This window comes from Nannobrachium achirus, assembly GCF_963921795.1.
Source record: "Nannobrachium achirus genome assembly, chromosome: 6".
Classification (NCBI taxonomy): Eukaryota; Metazoa; Chordata; class Actinopteri; order Myctophiformes; family Myctophidae; genus Nannobrachium; species Nannobrachium achirus.
Genome location: NC_137815.1, coordinates 33,961,189 through 33,977,168, shown reverse-complemented (window position 1 = coordinate 33,977,168; position 15,980 = coordinate 33,961,189). Strand labels below are relative to the sequence as shown.

Here is a 15,980-nt window from a genome sequence, read left to right as displayed (position 1 = left end):
CTAGAATTTGGGGAGGATATGAAATCTTCCAATAATCCTTCTTTTAAAAATAGTGTATTAATAGAGTATTTAAAAACGTGTAGATCTGCTATTGTCCCTTCAAAACGACACTAACTTTGGACAGAAACAGAGAACATAGATAGATTACCGGGTTGTCGGCCTGGTTGATGCCCAGGATGAAGATGAGCTGGGAGAAGAAGAGGGCCACGGCGCCGTTGTTGACGATGCTGGTCTTGTTGCTCTGCATGGCTCTGAGGCAGAGCAGGAACAGCATGGTGAGGCAGAGGAAGCCCAGCGTCACGCCCACGCTGCACCACGACACCAGCTTGATGGGCAGGATCTCACCGTTCTGATGAGGATAACACAACCGTTCAGGACAAGGGGAGACAGTAGTGTTCATTTTGACAGCTAAATTTCATTTTTCATTTTAGTCATATTTCTGAAATGTCTAGTTTCACAGAGTGCTGCGCTGCGAGCTTGTAGATCTGCTATGTGTCTATGAATATTTTTGACCCGATTCTATAAATGTCTCCTAAATACAAACAGGTTTCTGGGGAAAAAAACAATGTTTCTATGTCAGTGGTGCTCAAACATTTTCAGTTAAAGGACCCCCAAAATGTTATTTATTTGGCCACGGACCCCCCCATCTCAAAATATTTAGTTCCAGGGACCCCCCCCCCCCCCCCCAGAAGCAAAATTTGCGTTACAATTGTTCGCTTTAAAAATACATAGCCTATATTCAAAGATTTGCACAAAATGTTCACGATCTACAAGCTCGCAGCGTGGCACTCGGTGAAGCTGTGAGTTTGTATATCTGCTATTTCTCAACAGCTAAAGTATAAAAGAATGAATATTGTACCTCTCTCCTGGAGATGTCCATGAGCACAGCGAAGCTGGTCATGTGGTAACACTGGCAGCTGATGTGAGTGCTGTTCCTGAACACCACCTCGCAGCCCTTGGCCGACCAGCCTCCTCTCCCAGCGCTGAAAACCGGCGGCGAAAAAACACGTTTTAGTGATTTCATTGATGGATGTTTCAAATACATTTTTTTTTGCAATTGTGTTATTTATTATTACAACTTTGCCAAAAATGTGAATCTGTTCTCGAAGTCTTTGTTTCGGCATTATAAAAAGGACAAGATACGTGGGTAAAACATACATACAAAACAAGACATTCCAAAGATGTCTGTTTGGGTTAAGATAAACTTGTGATTTACCATGATTTTCTATCATTCTATCTTATTTACCAGCATTTTATGGTCTCAATTAACCATAGATTAAACTAAATAATGAAAACAAAATTTGTATTTATAAATAAAACACAGACAGGAACAATGTGAAAACACTGTTTCTTCCAGTAATCCTAGCCGATACAAGCTATACAAGTTTGTATGACGGGACATTTTTTTCCACGTGACACGCACAACGCACAGCAAAGGATAAATCAGGCTTCACCTTAGGGCTAAACAGATGTTAAGCTCAGGGGTTGAACATTACAGTTCTGTGTGCGTGCGTGCGTGCGTGCATGTGTGTGTAATTGCACTCACAGTATGGTGTGATTCCAGAACACACAGATGGGTTTAGAGCGCTCCTCTGTGGCGACCAGGCGGAACTGCACGGTGATGGGTTTGTCCAGCGTGTGCTGCAGCAGCTCATCGTTGTCATGCACCGTGATGCTGACCACCGGCGTGTTGATGACCGGCCGCTTGGGCACCCTGTGGGAGCACACACACACACAGGCACATGATGACACACACGGTAGGACACGCTGGGTGAGCAACACTGACATTCGTTAAACACACTGATGAGGGCTGGATAGCAGAAGCGTCTGTCATATTAAGGCATATGGAACAATAAAAGGCAAAATATTTCTGAGTTTCTGAGTTTCTGAGTTTCCCTTTGCTTTATGATTTGAGTACCTCGATTCCACACAAAACGCAAACATAACGAGGCGATTCATGTATGAATGAGGTATCACCAAATTAACGGTTTGATGTGAAATATTCACAGTGCATTTTGGCATCTTCTATTCCTCACACTCCCATTGAATAATGATAATAATCCTCCCGTGGGGGAAATTCAGTTATAAGCACAACTCAGGCCACAGAGAAATTAGGGGTTAAGAGTCTTACTCAGGGAGACACATCGACATTGCTGGCCACCAGGCCTGGAATCATACCTGGGACAACCAGGGGCTCCGGCTCCCCAGGCAGGCTCACTAATCACTCAGCTATGAATAAGAACCTCTGCTATTTCCACAAAGCTTCATTTCCCTGCCTCCAGGAGTTTCTCTCTTACCGGAGACTTCTCTTGTCGGGGTCATAGTTCTCGGGCAGCAGCGAGGCCAGGCTGTGGAAGATGATGACGCTGGCCACGGCGTCCTGCTGTCTGTCCTCCGGGTGCCTCCTCTTCCTGCTGGCCGAGGCCGAGCGGTTCCTCCCCGCGGAGGACGAGGACTCTGGGAAGACGTCCAGGTGCCGGTGCCCTTTGGTCTCCACGGGCGGCTCAAAGACGGAGTCGGGGAGGGTGACGGCTGTCTCCTGGTCGGCGGGACGGGGGCCCCTCAGGGATTGGTAGCGCGGGAGCTTGGCTCCGGCGAAGTTCATCTTTTTCAGACGGTCCACAGAGATTACTGTATAGACGAACAATACACACAAACAAGCAAGGTCAGACAGTGACAATGAAAACTGCTTCAAGTCTGAATGATTAACTTATATTTATATTGTAAAGAACCATGACATTATCTTTATTGGTCTCTTTATTATATTATTATATATTATTATATTATTATCTTTATTATAAACAGTAAAGATAGCTGATCTAGAAGCTCAAGCGAGTTAGCTTACAGCAATATTTTGCTATTTTTGAAATTTTGTGAAAAAGTTTGAATTTAATGCCATGCCATAGGGATGCTGGGTTGAAAAGAGTTAAAAAATATATATTTTAAGATGTTATACAGGCAGACAGCAGATGGAAGCAATGAAAGAAATGATTTTGTGCAACATTTTGGACTACCTCCAAAGAGACAAGGCCTATTTTTTTATTAAAAAATATATAAAGGAAAAACTTGATTCTGAACTTTAAAGTCCACTTTAAAAATCGTGGTATAATTTTTTATTTTTTCGATATTTGAGTGAAAAGATTTTTTCTCACCTATGTGCGGGGTGACGATGGTGAAGGGGCTGAGATAGGTCTTCCTCATGTTCTGCGCCAGCGCGTTGGCGTACTCCTCGTAGTGGCGCAGCAGGGCGGCCGTGCCTCCCTCCGTGTGCTGGATCAGCTCCCAGTGAGGCCGCGTGTCTGGGGCCAGGATGGCACTGCCCACGCGCACCAGGTTCTGTCAGACAGGGGGCAGCGTGGAGTCAGTATGAGAGGAGGAATAAGGGCCATGGGGAGCTATAGAAGAACCTGTGCTTGAATGGTTCTCACCATTCCTATTAATAATGCAACCGACACAGCATGAAGCACTGACAATATCATGCCATGTGGAAACATTGATTGATTGATTATCTATCTATAATGCAAGATATTTGAATTCAATTACACAATTTTTTTTATATATTGTTCAAAGAGATCAATTACTTTAAACGGATAGTTCACCCCCAAAAGGATGACCCCTGGTCATCAAATGATCTATCAATTTGGGGGTTCTTGGCAGGCAAAGGTTTGAGTACTACTACTTCTGCTTCAATGGTTCAGTACCTCAGTGAAGTGCACGTCCTGTGTGGCAGTGAGGTTGAAGCCCTGCTGGTGGCTCTCGTGCTGCAGCAGGTTCTCGGTCAGACGGTACGCCACCTTCACGTCGCTGCCGTAGTAGCGCGGCGTGTGCACCGTGGCGTTGGCCAACATGGCCGCCGTCTTCTGGGCGTCCTGACCGGCGTCCAGGAGTGTCGCATTACGGGACAGCTTTTCTGACTGGGAGGGGGAGGGGGGAAAGGAAGGGTATTTATTTAAGCAAAACACCAGCTAATTTGTAATTCATCCATACATGGAGATCCATACTAATTAAGGCTGGGACTTTAACTGATTCATTTCCGTTAATTAATTACAGAAAATGAACGCGATTAAAGAAAATCACACGTTGTAATCGTTTTTGCACCATAGAACCTTTCTCACTGGACAAGTTTCAGGCGTACCGATCATACTGATGCACTGATGCACCAGCACCGGTTTGCACCGCTCAAGAATTAACTCATACAAGGCACCGCTCACTTCACACTGTTTTTTTTTTTTTTTTTTTTTTTTTTACAACTGTGTCAGAGACAGAGAGCGTAGCAGTGCATCTACACTACAGTATACCCACCAGGGCCTTGAGCTTGGTGAAGGTGATGGAGGTGCAGTTGAAGAGATTGGGAGGCAGCCATCCCTTGTGCTCGTCACAGTGGCGTACGGCTGTGCCTGGGAAAGGGGAAGATGTAATAGAGAGAGAGCGAGGGACACACAGACAGGAAGGTTTTTTTTTAGAGCCAGAGAAGGAGCTCCAGGCAACTTCCACAGTGTTTTCCCATTATGCTATGGTAATTGGGGGTAGAGCTGCCTGAGAGGCATCCTTACCTATGGAACCCCTGGGACAGGGAACCGCTGCGGGAAGACCAAACTTAGTCCTGGGCCACCAGATCCCGGCTTCAATGGCCTGAGGACAGCTGTCATAGATAACTGGAAGAGAGAAGAGAAGAGACCCCACAGTGGAAAATGAGATAAGAATAAGAGAAGGTCTTGACAGGAAGGGAGAAGCAGACAAAAAAAAAGAACAACCACTATATCGTCCCTGTCGAGTTGAAACCTTGTATCTCCATATTTCAACTTGTGTTTTTATTGTAAATTAATGTTGCACAAAACAGTCACGAAGAAGTAGGAAAAATAGCAGAACGACTTGTGCTTGTGAACTTGTAGATTGTCTACTTTAGCTATTTGATTTATGTTTTTAAGTTAAAGTGGGTGTGTCTGCGGGTTTTACAAATATTGAACCAATGGGAAATATGATTAAATAAGAGCTTGTGAGTGAATAATAACGACATTGGGATCCATTTGGAACACAGGTTCTTCTTTTTTCCCCCATTCCCCGAAATGTAACGCTGCTGTTGTACATACAAAGGTTTCCACCAAGACAGCGATGTTCACCTGGAGGAACTGGGTTATTTTTATAACCCAGCAATGGGAGAAGATGTCAAAAAGGAGAAAATGTAAATGCACGGTTCGGGGAACATGTTGCATAATAATAATCCTCCTCCTCACCCTCGCAGCCATTAGGGGAGACCTCGGCGAAGGGATTGTCACAGCGGTCACACTGGCGCCCGATGACGCCGGGCTTGCACTGGCACTGGCCGCTCTCTCTGTCACAGGCCCGCGAGAAGGAGCCGATGGGGTAGCAGTCACACAGCAGGCAGACGTCGCTGCCCTCGGGCCGGTAGTGGTTGTCCTGGAGATGGTTTAATAGGAGCACAGGGCATTAGGGGGGAGATGTGCACATATAATGTTAGAAAACAAACACTGAGCACTTTCAGTCTGTATAATAATGCAGGTTTGCCAGGTGCACGGCTCACTAAAGATTCACAGTAAGAAAGAAACAGCCAGCACTCCAAACACGTACGCGTTTCGGCTCAAGCCTTCCTTGGTGTGCGTCCGTGTTTGCGGTGTCTGTTCGTGCACATATGAATTAAAAGTACCAGAAGGACTTAGGCAGTGCTGGCTATTTCTTTCTTACACATAATATTAGAGCCAGACCCATGTATCGGTTTGGCCGATATATCAGACTTTATGTGACTTTCTTTTTCTTTTCTTTTTTACAACATTTTTTTTAATGTTTATAGGTTAAATAAAACATCATCTTTGTTTATTTGTATAGAATATTTGTGTATAAGTTAAATGTTCTCAAATACAAATACTTTTTTCAAATTGATCAGAAAAGCTTTTTGACAGAATAGACTCGAAAGGTAGGTGAGACAACATGCTCACCTTGCAGCGACACTCGCCACTGGTCTTGTTACAGTCAGAGTCAAAGCCCTTGCCTGTCTGACAGTCACACGGACCGCAAGTCTTATGACCCCACCATCCTCTGGGACAGGGCAAGTCAGTCCTTATGGGGGCACAAATAGACAAGACTTAATACATTTCCAACACAGAGTTTGTACAGTCAGGAAACATTATTATAACACTCACTCGGCCATATTATATGCGTAAATAGAGAGATTCACTCACTTTTTCTCACAGTACTGGCCGAAGTAGTGGCTGGGACAGTCACACGTGTAGCCTCGAGGAGAGACGGGCTTCCTGACGCACGACGACTCGTGCTCACAGGGGTTTAATGCACATGCGTCGGTACAGTTGGTTCCATAGTAACCTGTCAGTGTCAGGGGGAAAACACACAGCACAGTCAGTAGGTATGTTCTATAGCAGTGATTACCAGTCCCACAAGAACACAACGGTTTTATTGATAATACAACATTATTATTTAAAAATATATCATGGTACGTTTTCTTTAAAACCTTGAAAAATTGATTTTTCATTGTGGTACGGATAAATAGGAACTTAATGTGTTATGTTCCATTGATCCAAAGCTGGCCCAGAACACAATCGATTTGATAGATCATTCATTAAAATGAATGCTCTGAAAATGCACACAGCCCACTTATCTGCCATTCGGCTCCTATAATACATCATGAATCTTGTTTAAAAGTTGTTATGCATAATTATAAACGAGTGTTACAAAGCCTTATGAGTGCATTATAATGCATTTTACATTTGTGAGTATAATGCCTTATAGACCCAACCTTTTATGTAAAATATTACCACTGTATTCTAAATAGGGACACATGGTAATGAATGGTGACTGACCAGTGAGGCAGGTACAGGAGTAGCTGTCCCAGTCGTCACTGCAGTAGCTGTGTACAGGACAGGGGGAGGAGCCACAGGGGTCCGGCACGTTACAGCCCTGCTCCACGTTCACCTTCCTGGCCTGGGACAGACTGAGACCCTCGCCCACACGAAGACCCTGGAGAGATCATTACACACTCTGTTAACCACACACATTCACACCAGGGCTGTCCCAAACAATGTGTCTTTTTCATGTCACTTGAAAAAGATTACTTGAAAAAGACCGAATGACCGAAACGTCGAATATCAGATGTTTTGTCGCAAAATAAATAACCGCTTAGTTTTTCCATGGTTCTGTTTTTATAGTTTGGCTTCGCACCAAGAAACGGAGGAAGTGCGTTAAACAGGTATTCTTTCTTTGAATGTCTGACCTGAATGCAGCCTCGGAAGCCGTGCAGTATCTTGCCATCAGCCCTGCTCACACCTCCAACACTGACACTCTTTAGTTTGGATTCCTTTAACTTCCCATCCACCTCCATGCTGGCCTGAAAGCAAAGCAAAGTAAAACTTCATATATATAGCATTAACTTCTCATCCACCTCCATACTGGCCTTAAAGGAAAGCTAAGTAAACCTAGCATTTTAAACATGATAAATACTTTTTAAACATTGCTCTGCTATAATAAAAAAAAGAAGAAAAAAAAGAAGAATCATGCACATTTATGAAATGGAATGTGAAAGTGGAATATTTTGGAAACATTGTATGGGGGGGTCCCTGTCACAAAATATTTTCTGATGTGGGTAGGTGGCGAAATACACATCAATCTGGGGACTCCTTGACATGAAAATGTTTAAGGCCTAAAGAGGAGCACTCACCAGATAGAGGCCGTGATCCAGAGACAGCACGGCCTTGTGTCTCGCCGCCAGGCCGGTGGACCCCGTGATGTCCAGCTGCAGGTGGTGCCAGTCCCCATCGTTCACCAGCACCTCCTCCACCCGCGACAGGGTGGAGTCCTCACCCCTCTGGAGACCCATCACCACACTGCCCCCACGCAGCTGCACACAGGACAGGGACATGGCACGGAACAGAGGACACGGTGGCAGGGAGATGGGATGGAAATAAGCAGGGGGAAGAGAAGCGTGGTGGGAGCATGAAAGAGACAAGACAGGAGAGAAAAGAGAAAAGATGAGTTACGGCCAGAGGTGGAAAAATACTCACGTTTTGTATTTAAGTACAAGTATCAATACTGCAATGTAGATGTAGAATGTTCTGTTATTCTGTTACAATTAGTATTCGAATTGTACCTGAGTAAAAGTACTAAAGTATCGGGATCAAAATATACTTAAAGTACTAAAAGTAAGAGTATACTCATTGTGTAGAATGTCCCATTTGATTTCAAGCTCACAATGCGTCACATTGCGACGCATTGTGAGCTTATAGATCTGCTCTTTTCAAATGTCGTAAATATATACAAATAATTGTTGTGGAATAAAAGTACAACATTTGCCTCTGAGATGTAGCAGAGTAGAAGTAAAAGTATTGAACATTTGAAATACTCCAGTAAAGTAAAAGTACCTCAAAATTGTACTGAAGTACAGTACTTGAGTACATGTACCTAGTTACTTTACACCACTGGTTCATGGCAGAAATGTTTCTGTTCACACCGTTCTAAAGTTGACGTTGAAAGCTCCCTCCCCTGCATAATAAGGCATATCATTACAGTAGGTACGCTATAGCTGAAAATAGACATCGGACAGTTTGTTGTGTAACATCAAAGAGGTGTCAGTCCAGAGTCCAGACGAAGACAACAGCAGCAGCTGCTGCTGCCTGAAAATCAGAAACGCTTACATGTTGTTGGTGACGGGCGGCTTAAGTTATTGTGATCCATCTCACATTGTTCAACATCATCAAATATTTAGTGACATGCTGCTACTCAGAGAGCCCAACAGGTGGAGCCTCGTTCCTAAAAAGAAAGACCTGTCTTGTGCCTGTTAGGAGTGACAGGATAACAAACTAGAAACGGACCAGTGTTTTTTAACCAGAGGTCCCTGAGGGGGTACCAGGTGGTCCCCAGCTAAATGGAAAATTGGTGACCAAATGGACGTTTATAGATCTTTAGCTCTTGGGAGCATAAAATGAAACCAAAGGGACCCTCACAGGTCCCTTTGGTTTAATTTTACGCTCTCAAGAGTTAAACTATTGTTAAACATCTGCATTACGTAATTTACAATAATTCTACACAATTAGACAATGTAGATTTTTTTCCCCTTTTGATCGATTTTGATCATTTGTCTGTTATCTTTCCTATCCCACATCAATACAGGATGGAATTGTGGACAAAATCTTATCCAATGATAACAAACATATTCTAAGTTTTGGGTCTATTGTGTCTAAAAAGACATATTTAGCCACTTGTACACATACCCTCAACCAATGAAATCAAAATACTAAAATGGCTAAAACGATAGAAAGCAGTAAATTAAAACATTTTAACGCTCATCTTTTCTTTTCTCTAATTACAATCTAAAATATGAACCCTTGTTGTAAAAAACTAAAGTTGTCCTTTAACTGCTCACGATGAGCAAGTCAACGGTGCCTTGCATGGTGTCCTCCTCCGTTTGGTGTGTGAGTGTGTGAATGTAATGCACATTGCAAAGCGATTTGAATAAAGGCAATAATACCCTAAATGCACCATTTTGTACCATTCACTTGTGGAATGAATAGATCTGCCGGTTCACTCTCCAAATGGTGTTGTCAGAGTGCATGTCTAATTAAATATACAGTAGTGAGTAATATATAATTTCTTTACCACTGTTCTGTCCTTACACATGAGTTGACATACATTGCTGTGCATTGTAGCGGCGATGCTCTCGTCTTTCGAGGGAAATAATGTATGATGCAACCTGGCCTCAAGCAGGGTGAGGCCATATGTACAGCACATTTTGCAGTGTCAATTTAACTCAGAGAGTGTAAAGAATCTAAAGATGGACGCTTACTGTAGGGGTCCGTTTTAGAATGACTTATTTGCTATAAATTACTCATGAAGCCTTGAATTCATAGAGACAATAATTTGATGAGTGGCGGAGGAGACTCAATGGAGACTCTTTGAGTCTCCTACCGGTCATTAAATGATGAAAGTCAATTTGGGGGTGGACTACCCCTTTAAGCACTATTTGGCGAAGCAACAATTTGTGAGCTTGTAAATCTAATACTTTCGAAAGATTTAGGAAAATCTTTTTAAACAAGTAAGAATTAAATAAAAATGACAGTGAAAATATATCAAAAATCTTCAAAACTCTTGCCTACAAGCATCCCATTCATTTCCAATGGGGGCATGCGTGACAGTCCGTCTAGTTACTAGACGGACTGTACGAGTACGATACGGCAAAGTTCTCGCTGATGTACCGTATCTACCGGACTGACAAGGACAGATCTAATTTGAATAAAGTACATCTCGCAACCAACTTTATTCAGAACCGTGAAACCAATAAAAGCAGCGCTGCTCTGCGTATAGGTGTGTGTGTGTGTGTGTGTTTGTTTGTGCGTGCGTGCATGCGTGCGTGCGTGCGTGCGTGCCTGCGTGCTTGCGTGCCTGCGTGCGTGCGTGTGTGTGTGTGTGTACTGGGCTCTCACCTGCAGGGTGAGGTTGTGCTGCTGTCCGGCAGCGATGTGCAGCAGCACGGCGCTGCTCTGGCGTGTGCGGAACACCAGCTCCACGTGCCAGGGCACCGAGAACACCGCCGCCACGTTGGTCCACTGCAGCACGCTGTCACCCAGGAAGCGCTGCGGGCTGGCCATCACTGCAACACACAGAGCAACCATGAGAAAACTACAGCACAACTAACGAGGATCGTAGGGGAGACCAGGGGTGTCACACCAAATTCTGGGCCCTGGGTACCGACTACCGAGTGCCACGCTGCGAGCTTGTAGATCTGCTATTTTGGAAAAATCGTGAAAAGTTTTTTCAAACTTTTTCTTTTTTCTTTTTTTTTTTAACCTATGTTTCTGTCAGTGGTGCTCAAACCTTTTCATGTGAAGGACACCCAAAATGCTATCTATTTGGCCACAGACCTCCATCTCAAAATATTTAGTTCTAGTGCACCCAGAAGCAAAATTTGAGTTACAAATGTTTGCTTCAAAAAATATATATATATTCAAAGATTTGCACACATTTTCATGACTTTTCAAAAATAGCAGATCTACGAGCTTGTAGATCTGCGATTTTTCAATAACTAAATAATGAAGGCCCCTCCACCTTGGGCCCTGGTAACTCAGTCCCACTTTTCCCCCCCTTGGGACGCCCCTGGGGGAGACGGTTAGAACTGTTGGTGGCGCGTCACAGCAGGTGGTCTGCGACAGTGAGTCACCGCGGATCAGCTTGTTTGTTGGCAGTCAATCTTTCATCTCTCAACCGCAATATGCTCTCTCTGATCTGCCGAAGTTATCACAACTGAATCATTCTCACGTTGGGATATATACCGGTATATAGCCTATACAGTATATGGTCACCGTCGGGCAGAAACCTTGTATCTCCAAGTTTATGTTCTTTCGTAAATTAAGCGTTGTGCACTTGTAGATTGTCTCTTTTCACTAATCTAACTATTTTTTTTACATAATAATAAAAAAGGAACAGTTTTGGACATACAGTAGAAGATTTACTCCTGTCAACGACGATATACATCCATTTATGAAGATTAACAGTGCATCAAAGACATCAAAGACAAAGCGTCCCTCCCTATTCTGGGAAGCTAAGAACTAAGAAGCCTACTATACAGGGTTAAAGTGATTAAAACAGTAATAACGGTCATTTAAATTCTAATGTATTCCTGCTACGTCCCAAAAGAAGCTGTTCTAAATAAGATGTGATCAGGTGTGAGGAATCTCCATAATTGCAATTTTGCCATACTGCAGTGTAGCAAGCAAAAGTTTCAAGTCAAAGTGAAAGTGGTGTCTGTCTGTGGGTTTCAAAAATATTGAACCAATGAAAAGCATTAACAAGAGCTTGTGACTAAATAACTACTATATTGGATCCATTGAGAAACATCTTCTTTCCATTTTCTGAAAAGATAAGGACCGGTTTTGGACATACAAGGTTTCCACCCGACAGCGACGATATGATTATGTATGTATGCAAGTGTGTGTGTGTGTGGGGGCTTGGGTGCATTAAGGCACCTGTGTGCACTGTGTGCACTTTAAACATGCATTTACTTGGTATGCAGCCAGCGCAAGCTTTCTGTCTGTTGTCTTTCTTTTTTTTTTCACATCAAGGAGAGACACAGATGAAAGGACACTTGCTGGATGATGCTCTGCCATTCCTCTCTGATTAGGCCATTCGCCTCTTCACGCTGATGGAAACCAGCCCTGAACCACCTTGGTGGTGATGATTGATTATTAATAACAAATCAGGCTGATGCACCGTGACACGCATCACTGTCAGCATCTCAGAGAGAAGACAGCCCAAAGGCAAGAAGCTCTACGTGATTGGTGCAGTTTAGCAATATCATGTTCAGGGGTGTCGCTCCAAATTCTGGGCCCTGAGTACAAGGATTCACTGTGAGGACCCCCCATGAAGGGGGTTTAACCCATTTAGACTGGGAATTACGCACTATTTTGTGCTTTAACTATTGAAAAATAGCAGATAAGCTCACAGCGCCGCGCTGCGAGCTTGTAGATATGCTATTTTTGAAAAATCGTGAAAATGTGTCTTCTTTATTTCTTTATTTGTCTTATTTCAAATCCTTTGTTTTTTTTTTCTTTTGTTTTTTTTAAACCTATGCTTCTTTGTCAGTGCCAGTGGTGCTCAAACTTTTTCATGTGAAGGACCCCCAAAATGATATGTATTTGGCCACGGACCCCCATCTCAAAATATTTAGTTCCAGGGACCCCCCAGAAGCAAAAGTTGAGTTACAAATGTTCGCTTAAATAATACATATAATCAAAGATTTGCACACATTTTCATGACTTTTCAAAAATAGCAGATCTACAAGCTCGCAGCGCGGCACTCGCTGTGAGCTTGTGTATCTGCTATTTTTCAATAGCTAAAGTATAAAATAATTAAATCCCCTCCACCTTGGGCCCTAGTATTTCAGTCACACTTTTCCCCCCCTTGTGACGCCCCTGATCATGTTTGATCTTATCAACGTGCCTGGCGGAGGCCTGAAAAGAAAAAGCTCAGCTAAAAAAATCTGCTCCTTGCAGCACAAAAGATAAATTAATTTTACTGTGTAAATAGGTTGAAACCTGTTAAGAGTTTGGCCCAGTGACATGATGGGAGTGAATAGGTGTCTGCTCTGCTGTGCCCAGAAGGCCCAGATGGACAGAACAATGTCTATGAACATGTTTTGCTGTACACATGCCTAGCCCTCTTCCTATCAATGTTTGCTTATACAGATTAAATGCTTTTAACGGTTGGATTGTAGAATGTTTAGATGTATTTAGCTGCTGTGATTCATTGTTCGCAGCTGCTGATTGTTAACGTTATCAATCATCGAAACTCCTAAAAGCCCAATTAGCGATTGCTAACATGGCAGGGTGCTTCACTTCCACCCAGAGCCCTCTTCCATCCCCTGCTCTCTTGCATCATGAACTGAAATGAATTGAATCATGAATTGTACCGTATATATTAAAAATTGAACTTTTAATATATACGAAGCACTTATTTATTTAGTTTCCCCTTTTTCTTTAAGATAACAGATCTGTTTACAGCTTTTCTTTTTCTTTTTAGTACTGTGTTTCATTTTAGGAATACTTAGTATTGTAGGTTGTATGTTTTTGAGTCTATCTTGTCTCTTTTTGTCTATATTTAAATGCTATAGTCAAGTGCTCTCTATGAATTCCTATGTGTTTCTTTCTAATGGCAAATAAAGTCTCTTATCTGTCTTATATCTGCTTCCTACACTCACTGTTATTCCTCTTTCAAAGCTGTACTAGTAGCGCCTCTCCCTCCCCAACGCCATGCGTGTCCTCGTCCTCCCAGCCCAGCCTTTTCATTTCCACTTCTTGTTTGTGGAGAAGGGGAATACTTTGTGTGAAAGAAATGCCATTTTCACTTATGTTATATTACAGTCTCTCTCTCTCTCTCTTTCCCAGAGAGACCCATTTCTCTTCTGCTCTCCTTTCTCAAGCTGCTGAGTACCTTGTAAATCAACACGTCTAACAGCTGCTGTACGACGACAGGAGAAAGGAAAACTGGGATAGACATAACACACACACACACCCACCCACATGTTTTTAAAATGGTTCAAAGCTGTCTCCTCGAACTAAATGCAACCCTTGTGTGTTACGTTAGGTCAACAGGCACTTTTTCTTCAGATAAAACATCTTTTCACTTTATTACGAGCTAACACTGCTAAACTATAGTACTGACAGCTCCACTTATTCCCTCCTTCATGCGCTAATGTTACCCGCTGTGCCAGCAGATCGTGGACATGAAATGATAATGAACACTTTTCACCATTAGCATATCTCCATTACTGAGAAAGGGCTTCCCAAATGAGACAGGTGATGACTCACTCAGAACCAGAGGACACAGTGAAATTGAAGATACTTGTAAATTCAGCAGTGCGTACACAGTGTTTGGTCAGGGCACTGTCGCAGCCTTGACTTTATCTTAACCACTTAAGCCATATTTCATCGAATCTTGTGGATTCCGGGATCCACATGGGAAACGCGTGGCTCCAATGTGGATTTGTGGCCAGCCTGCGACGTTAGTCATCTATGACATATGACTCCAAACGTGGACACATTTTCAGCCCAATCCCCACTGACTTCAATTATAAAAGAAAATGTACTGTAGTTACATAACATTTTCAAAAAGTATAAAACCTATGTGCATACAGTTTGGTGTTGATCGGTTCAGCGGTGGTTGATATGGTTAACACACTGGAGATGTTCTAGCCTGTGATGCCCCTGCTATGTGTCTTCTTTAAATTTAGGCCTAGAATTATTGAATGCTTTAGCTATTGAAAAATAGCAGATATACAAGCTCACAGCGCGGCACCGAGTGCCGCGCTGCGAGCTTGTAGATCTGCTATTTTTGAAAAAGTCGTGAAAATATGTGCAAATCTTTGAATGTATGTATTTTTAAAGCGAAAGTTTGTAACTCATATTTTGCTTCTGGGGGGTCCCTGGAACTAGATATTTTGAGATGCGGGTCCGTGGCCAAATAAATATCAGTTTACATGAAAAGGTCTGAGCACCACTGACATAGTAGTCTCTCAAGAACAGACTAACTGAGCTCCAGTTAAGTGAAAAGGACCTTTTCTTTGACGATGGCTGGCCAGATTGCTGACATAGAAACATAGGGTTTTTCCAAAAATCTTAGAAGGATTCAAAAGACACTTATAGAATCGGGTCGAAATTCAAATTTTCACGATTTTTCCAAAAATAGCAGATCTACAAGCTCGCAGCGCGGCACTCAGTGCCGCGCTGTGAGCTTGTATATCTGCTATTTTTCAATAGTTAAAGCATAAAATAACGACCCTTTCTAAATGGGTTAATTGAACTGGACTCACCCCTCTCGCAGTGCTGCCCTCCATATCCCAGGGGGCAGTCGCAGCTGAAGGACCCCCACAGGTTGACACACGTCCCCCCGTTCAGGCACGGACTGTTGTTGCAGAAATGTCTCTTGGCGGCACATCCTGAGGGAAGGTGGAGGAAATGAAATGCCCGTTAAAGTGTGTTTGCTCGGAGCCAACTCATTATGCCGTCGCAGCGGCAGAGAGATGGAGAGAGACGGAGGCTCAATCAATGTTGCTATCAGGCAGCGGGATCATTTCACAGCATCTCCTCTTCCCCGCAGCGCGCGGCTCGCTGCCTTCACGGAGGTGTTAGACACAGGCAGTGGTGGAAAGAAACTGAGTACATTTACTCAAGTAGTGTACTTTTAAAGGGATAGTTCACCCTCAAAAGGTTTTTTTTTTCTTCCTATTGATTACTCGCCCCATGGAGCCTTGAATAAATGGAGATTGTTTTAGTTTTTGTCACATTCCTGAGCCAATAATTTGATGACCAGTGGAGTCTCCAATAGGGCTGTCACAATTCTTAGATAATCATCTAATCGCAATTATTTTTGCATAATCGGCATAATGTTGAGAAATGTTAATATAGTTAAAAACACTTTAAAAAAGTAGTGGAAAATAAAATTGTAAAATATGTCAGTAATTTCTT

At 43.0% G+C, this 15,980-nt stretch overlaps 1 protein-coding gene across 1 annotated transcript in view; it reads right to left on the bottom strand.

The window, feature by feature from the left end:
* celsr2 (cadherin, EGF LAG seven-pass G-type receptor 2) overlaps nt 1–15,980 on the bottom strand; it is a gene marked incomplete at both ends in the record, with an annotated part of 78,251 nt that overhangs the window by 9,253 nt on the left and 53,018 nt on the right. Inside the window, 16 exon segments of the mRNA XM_080728157.1 lie at nt 149–349; nt 860–983; nt 1,547–1,714; nt 2,298–2,631; nt 3,153–3,336; nt 3,702–3,914; nt 4,303–4,397; nt 4,554–4,655; nt 5,235–5,418; nt 5,955–6,075; nt 6,198–6,339; nt 6,834–6,990; nt 7,244–7,357; nt 7,688–7,867; nt 10,446–10,612; nt 15,326–15,451. Coding sequence (XP_080584283.1) covers nt 149–349; nt 860–983; nt 1,547–1,714; nt 2,298–2,631; nt 3,153–3,336; nt 3,702–3,914; nt 4,303–4,397; nt 4,554–4,655; nt 5,235–5,418; nt 5,955–6,075; nt 6,198–6,339; nt 6,834–6,990; nt 7,244–7,357; nt 7,688–7,867; nt 10,446–10,612; nt 15,326–15,451 — 2,612 coding nt within the window.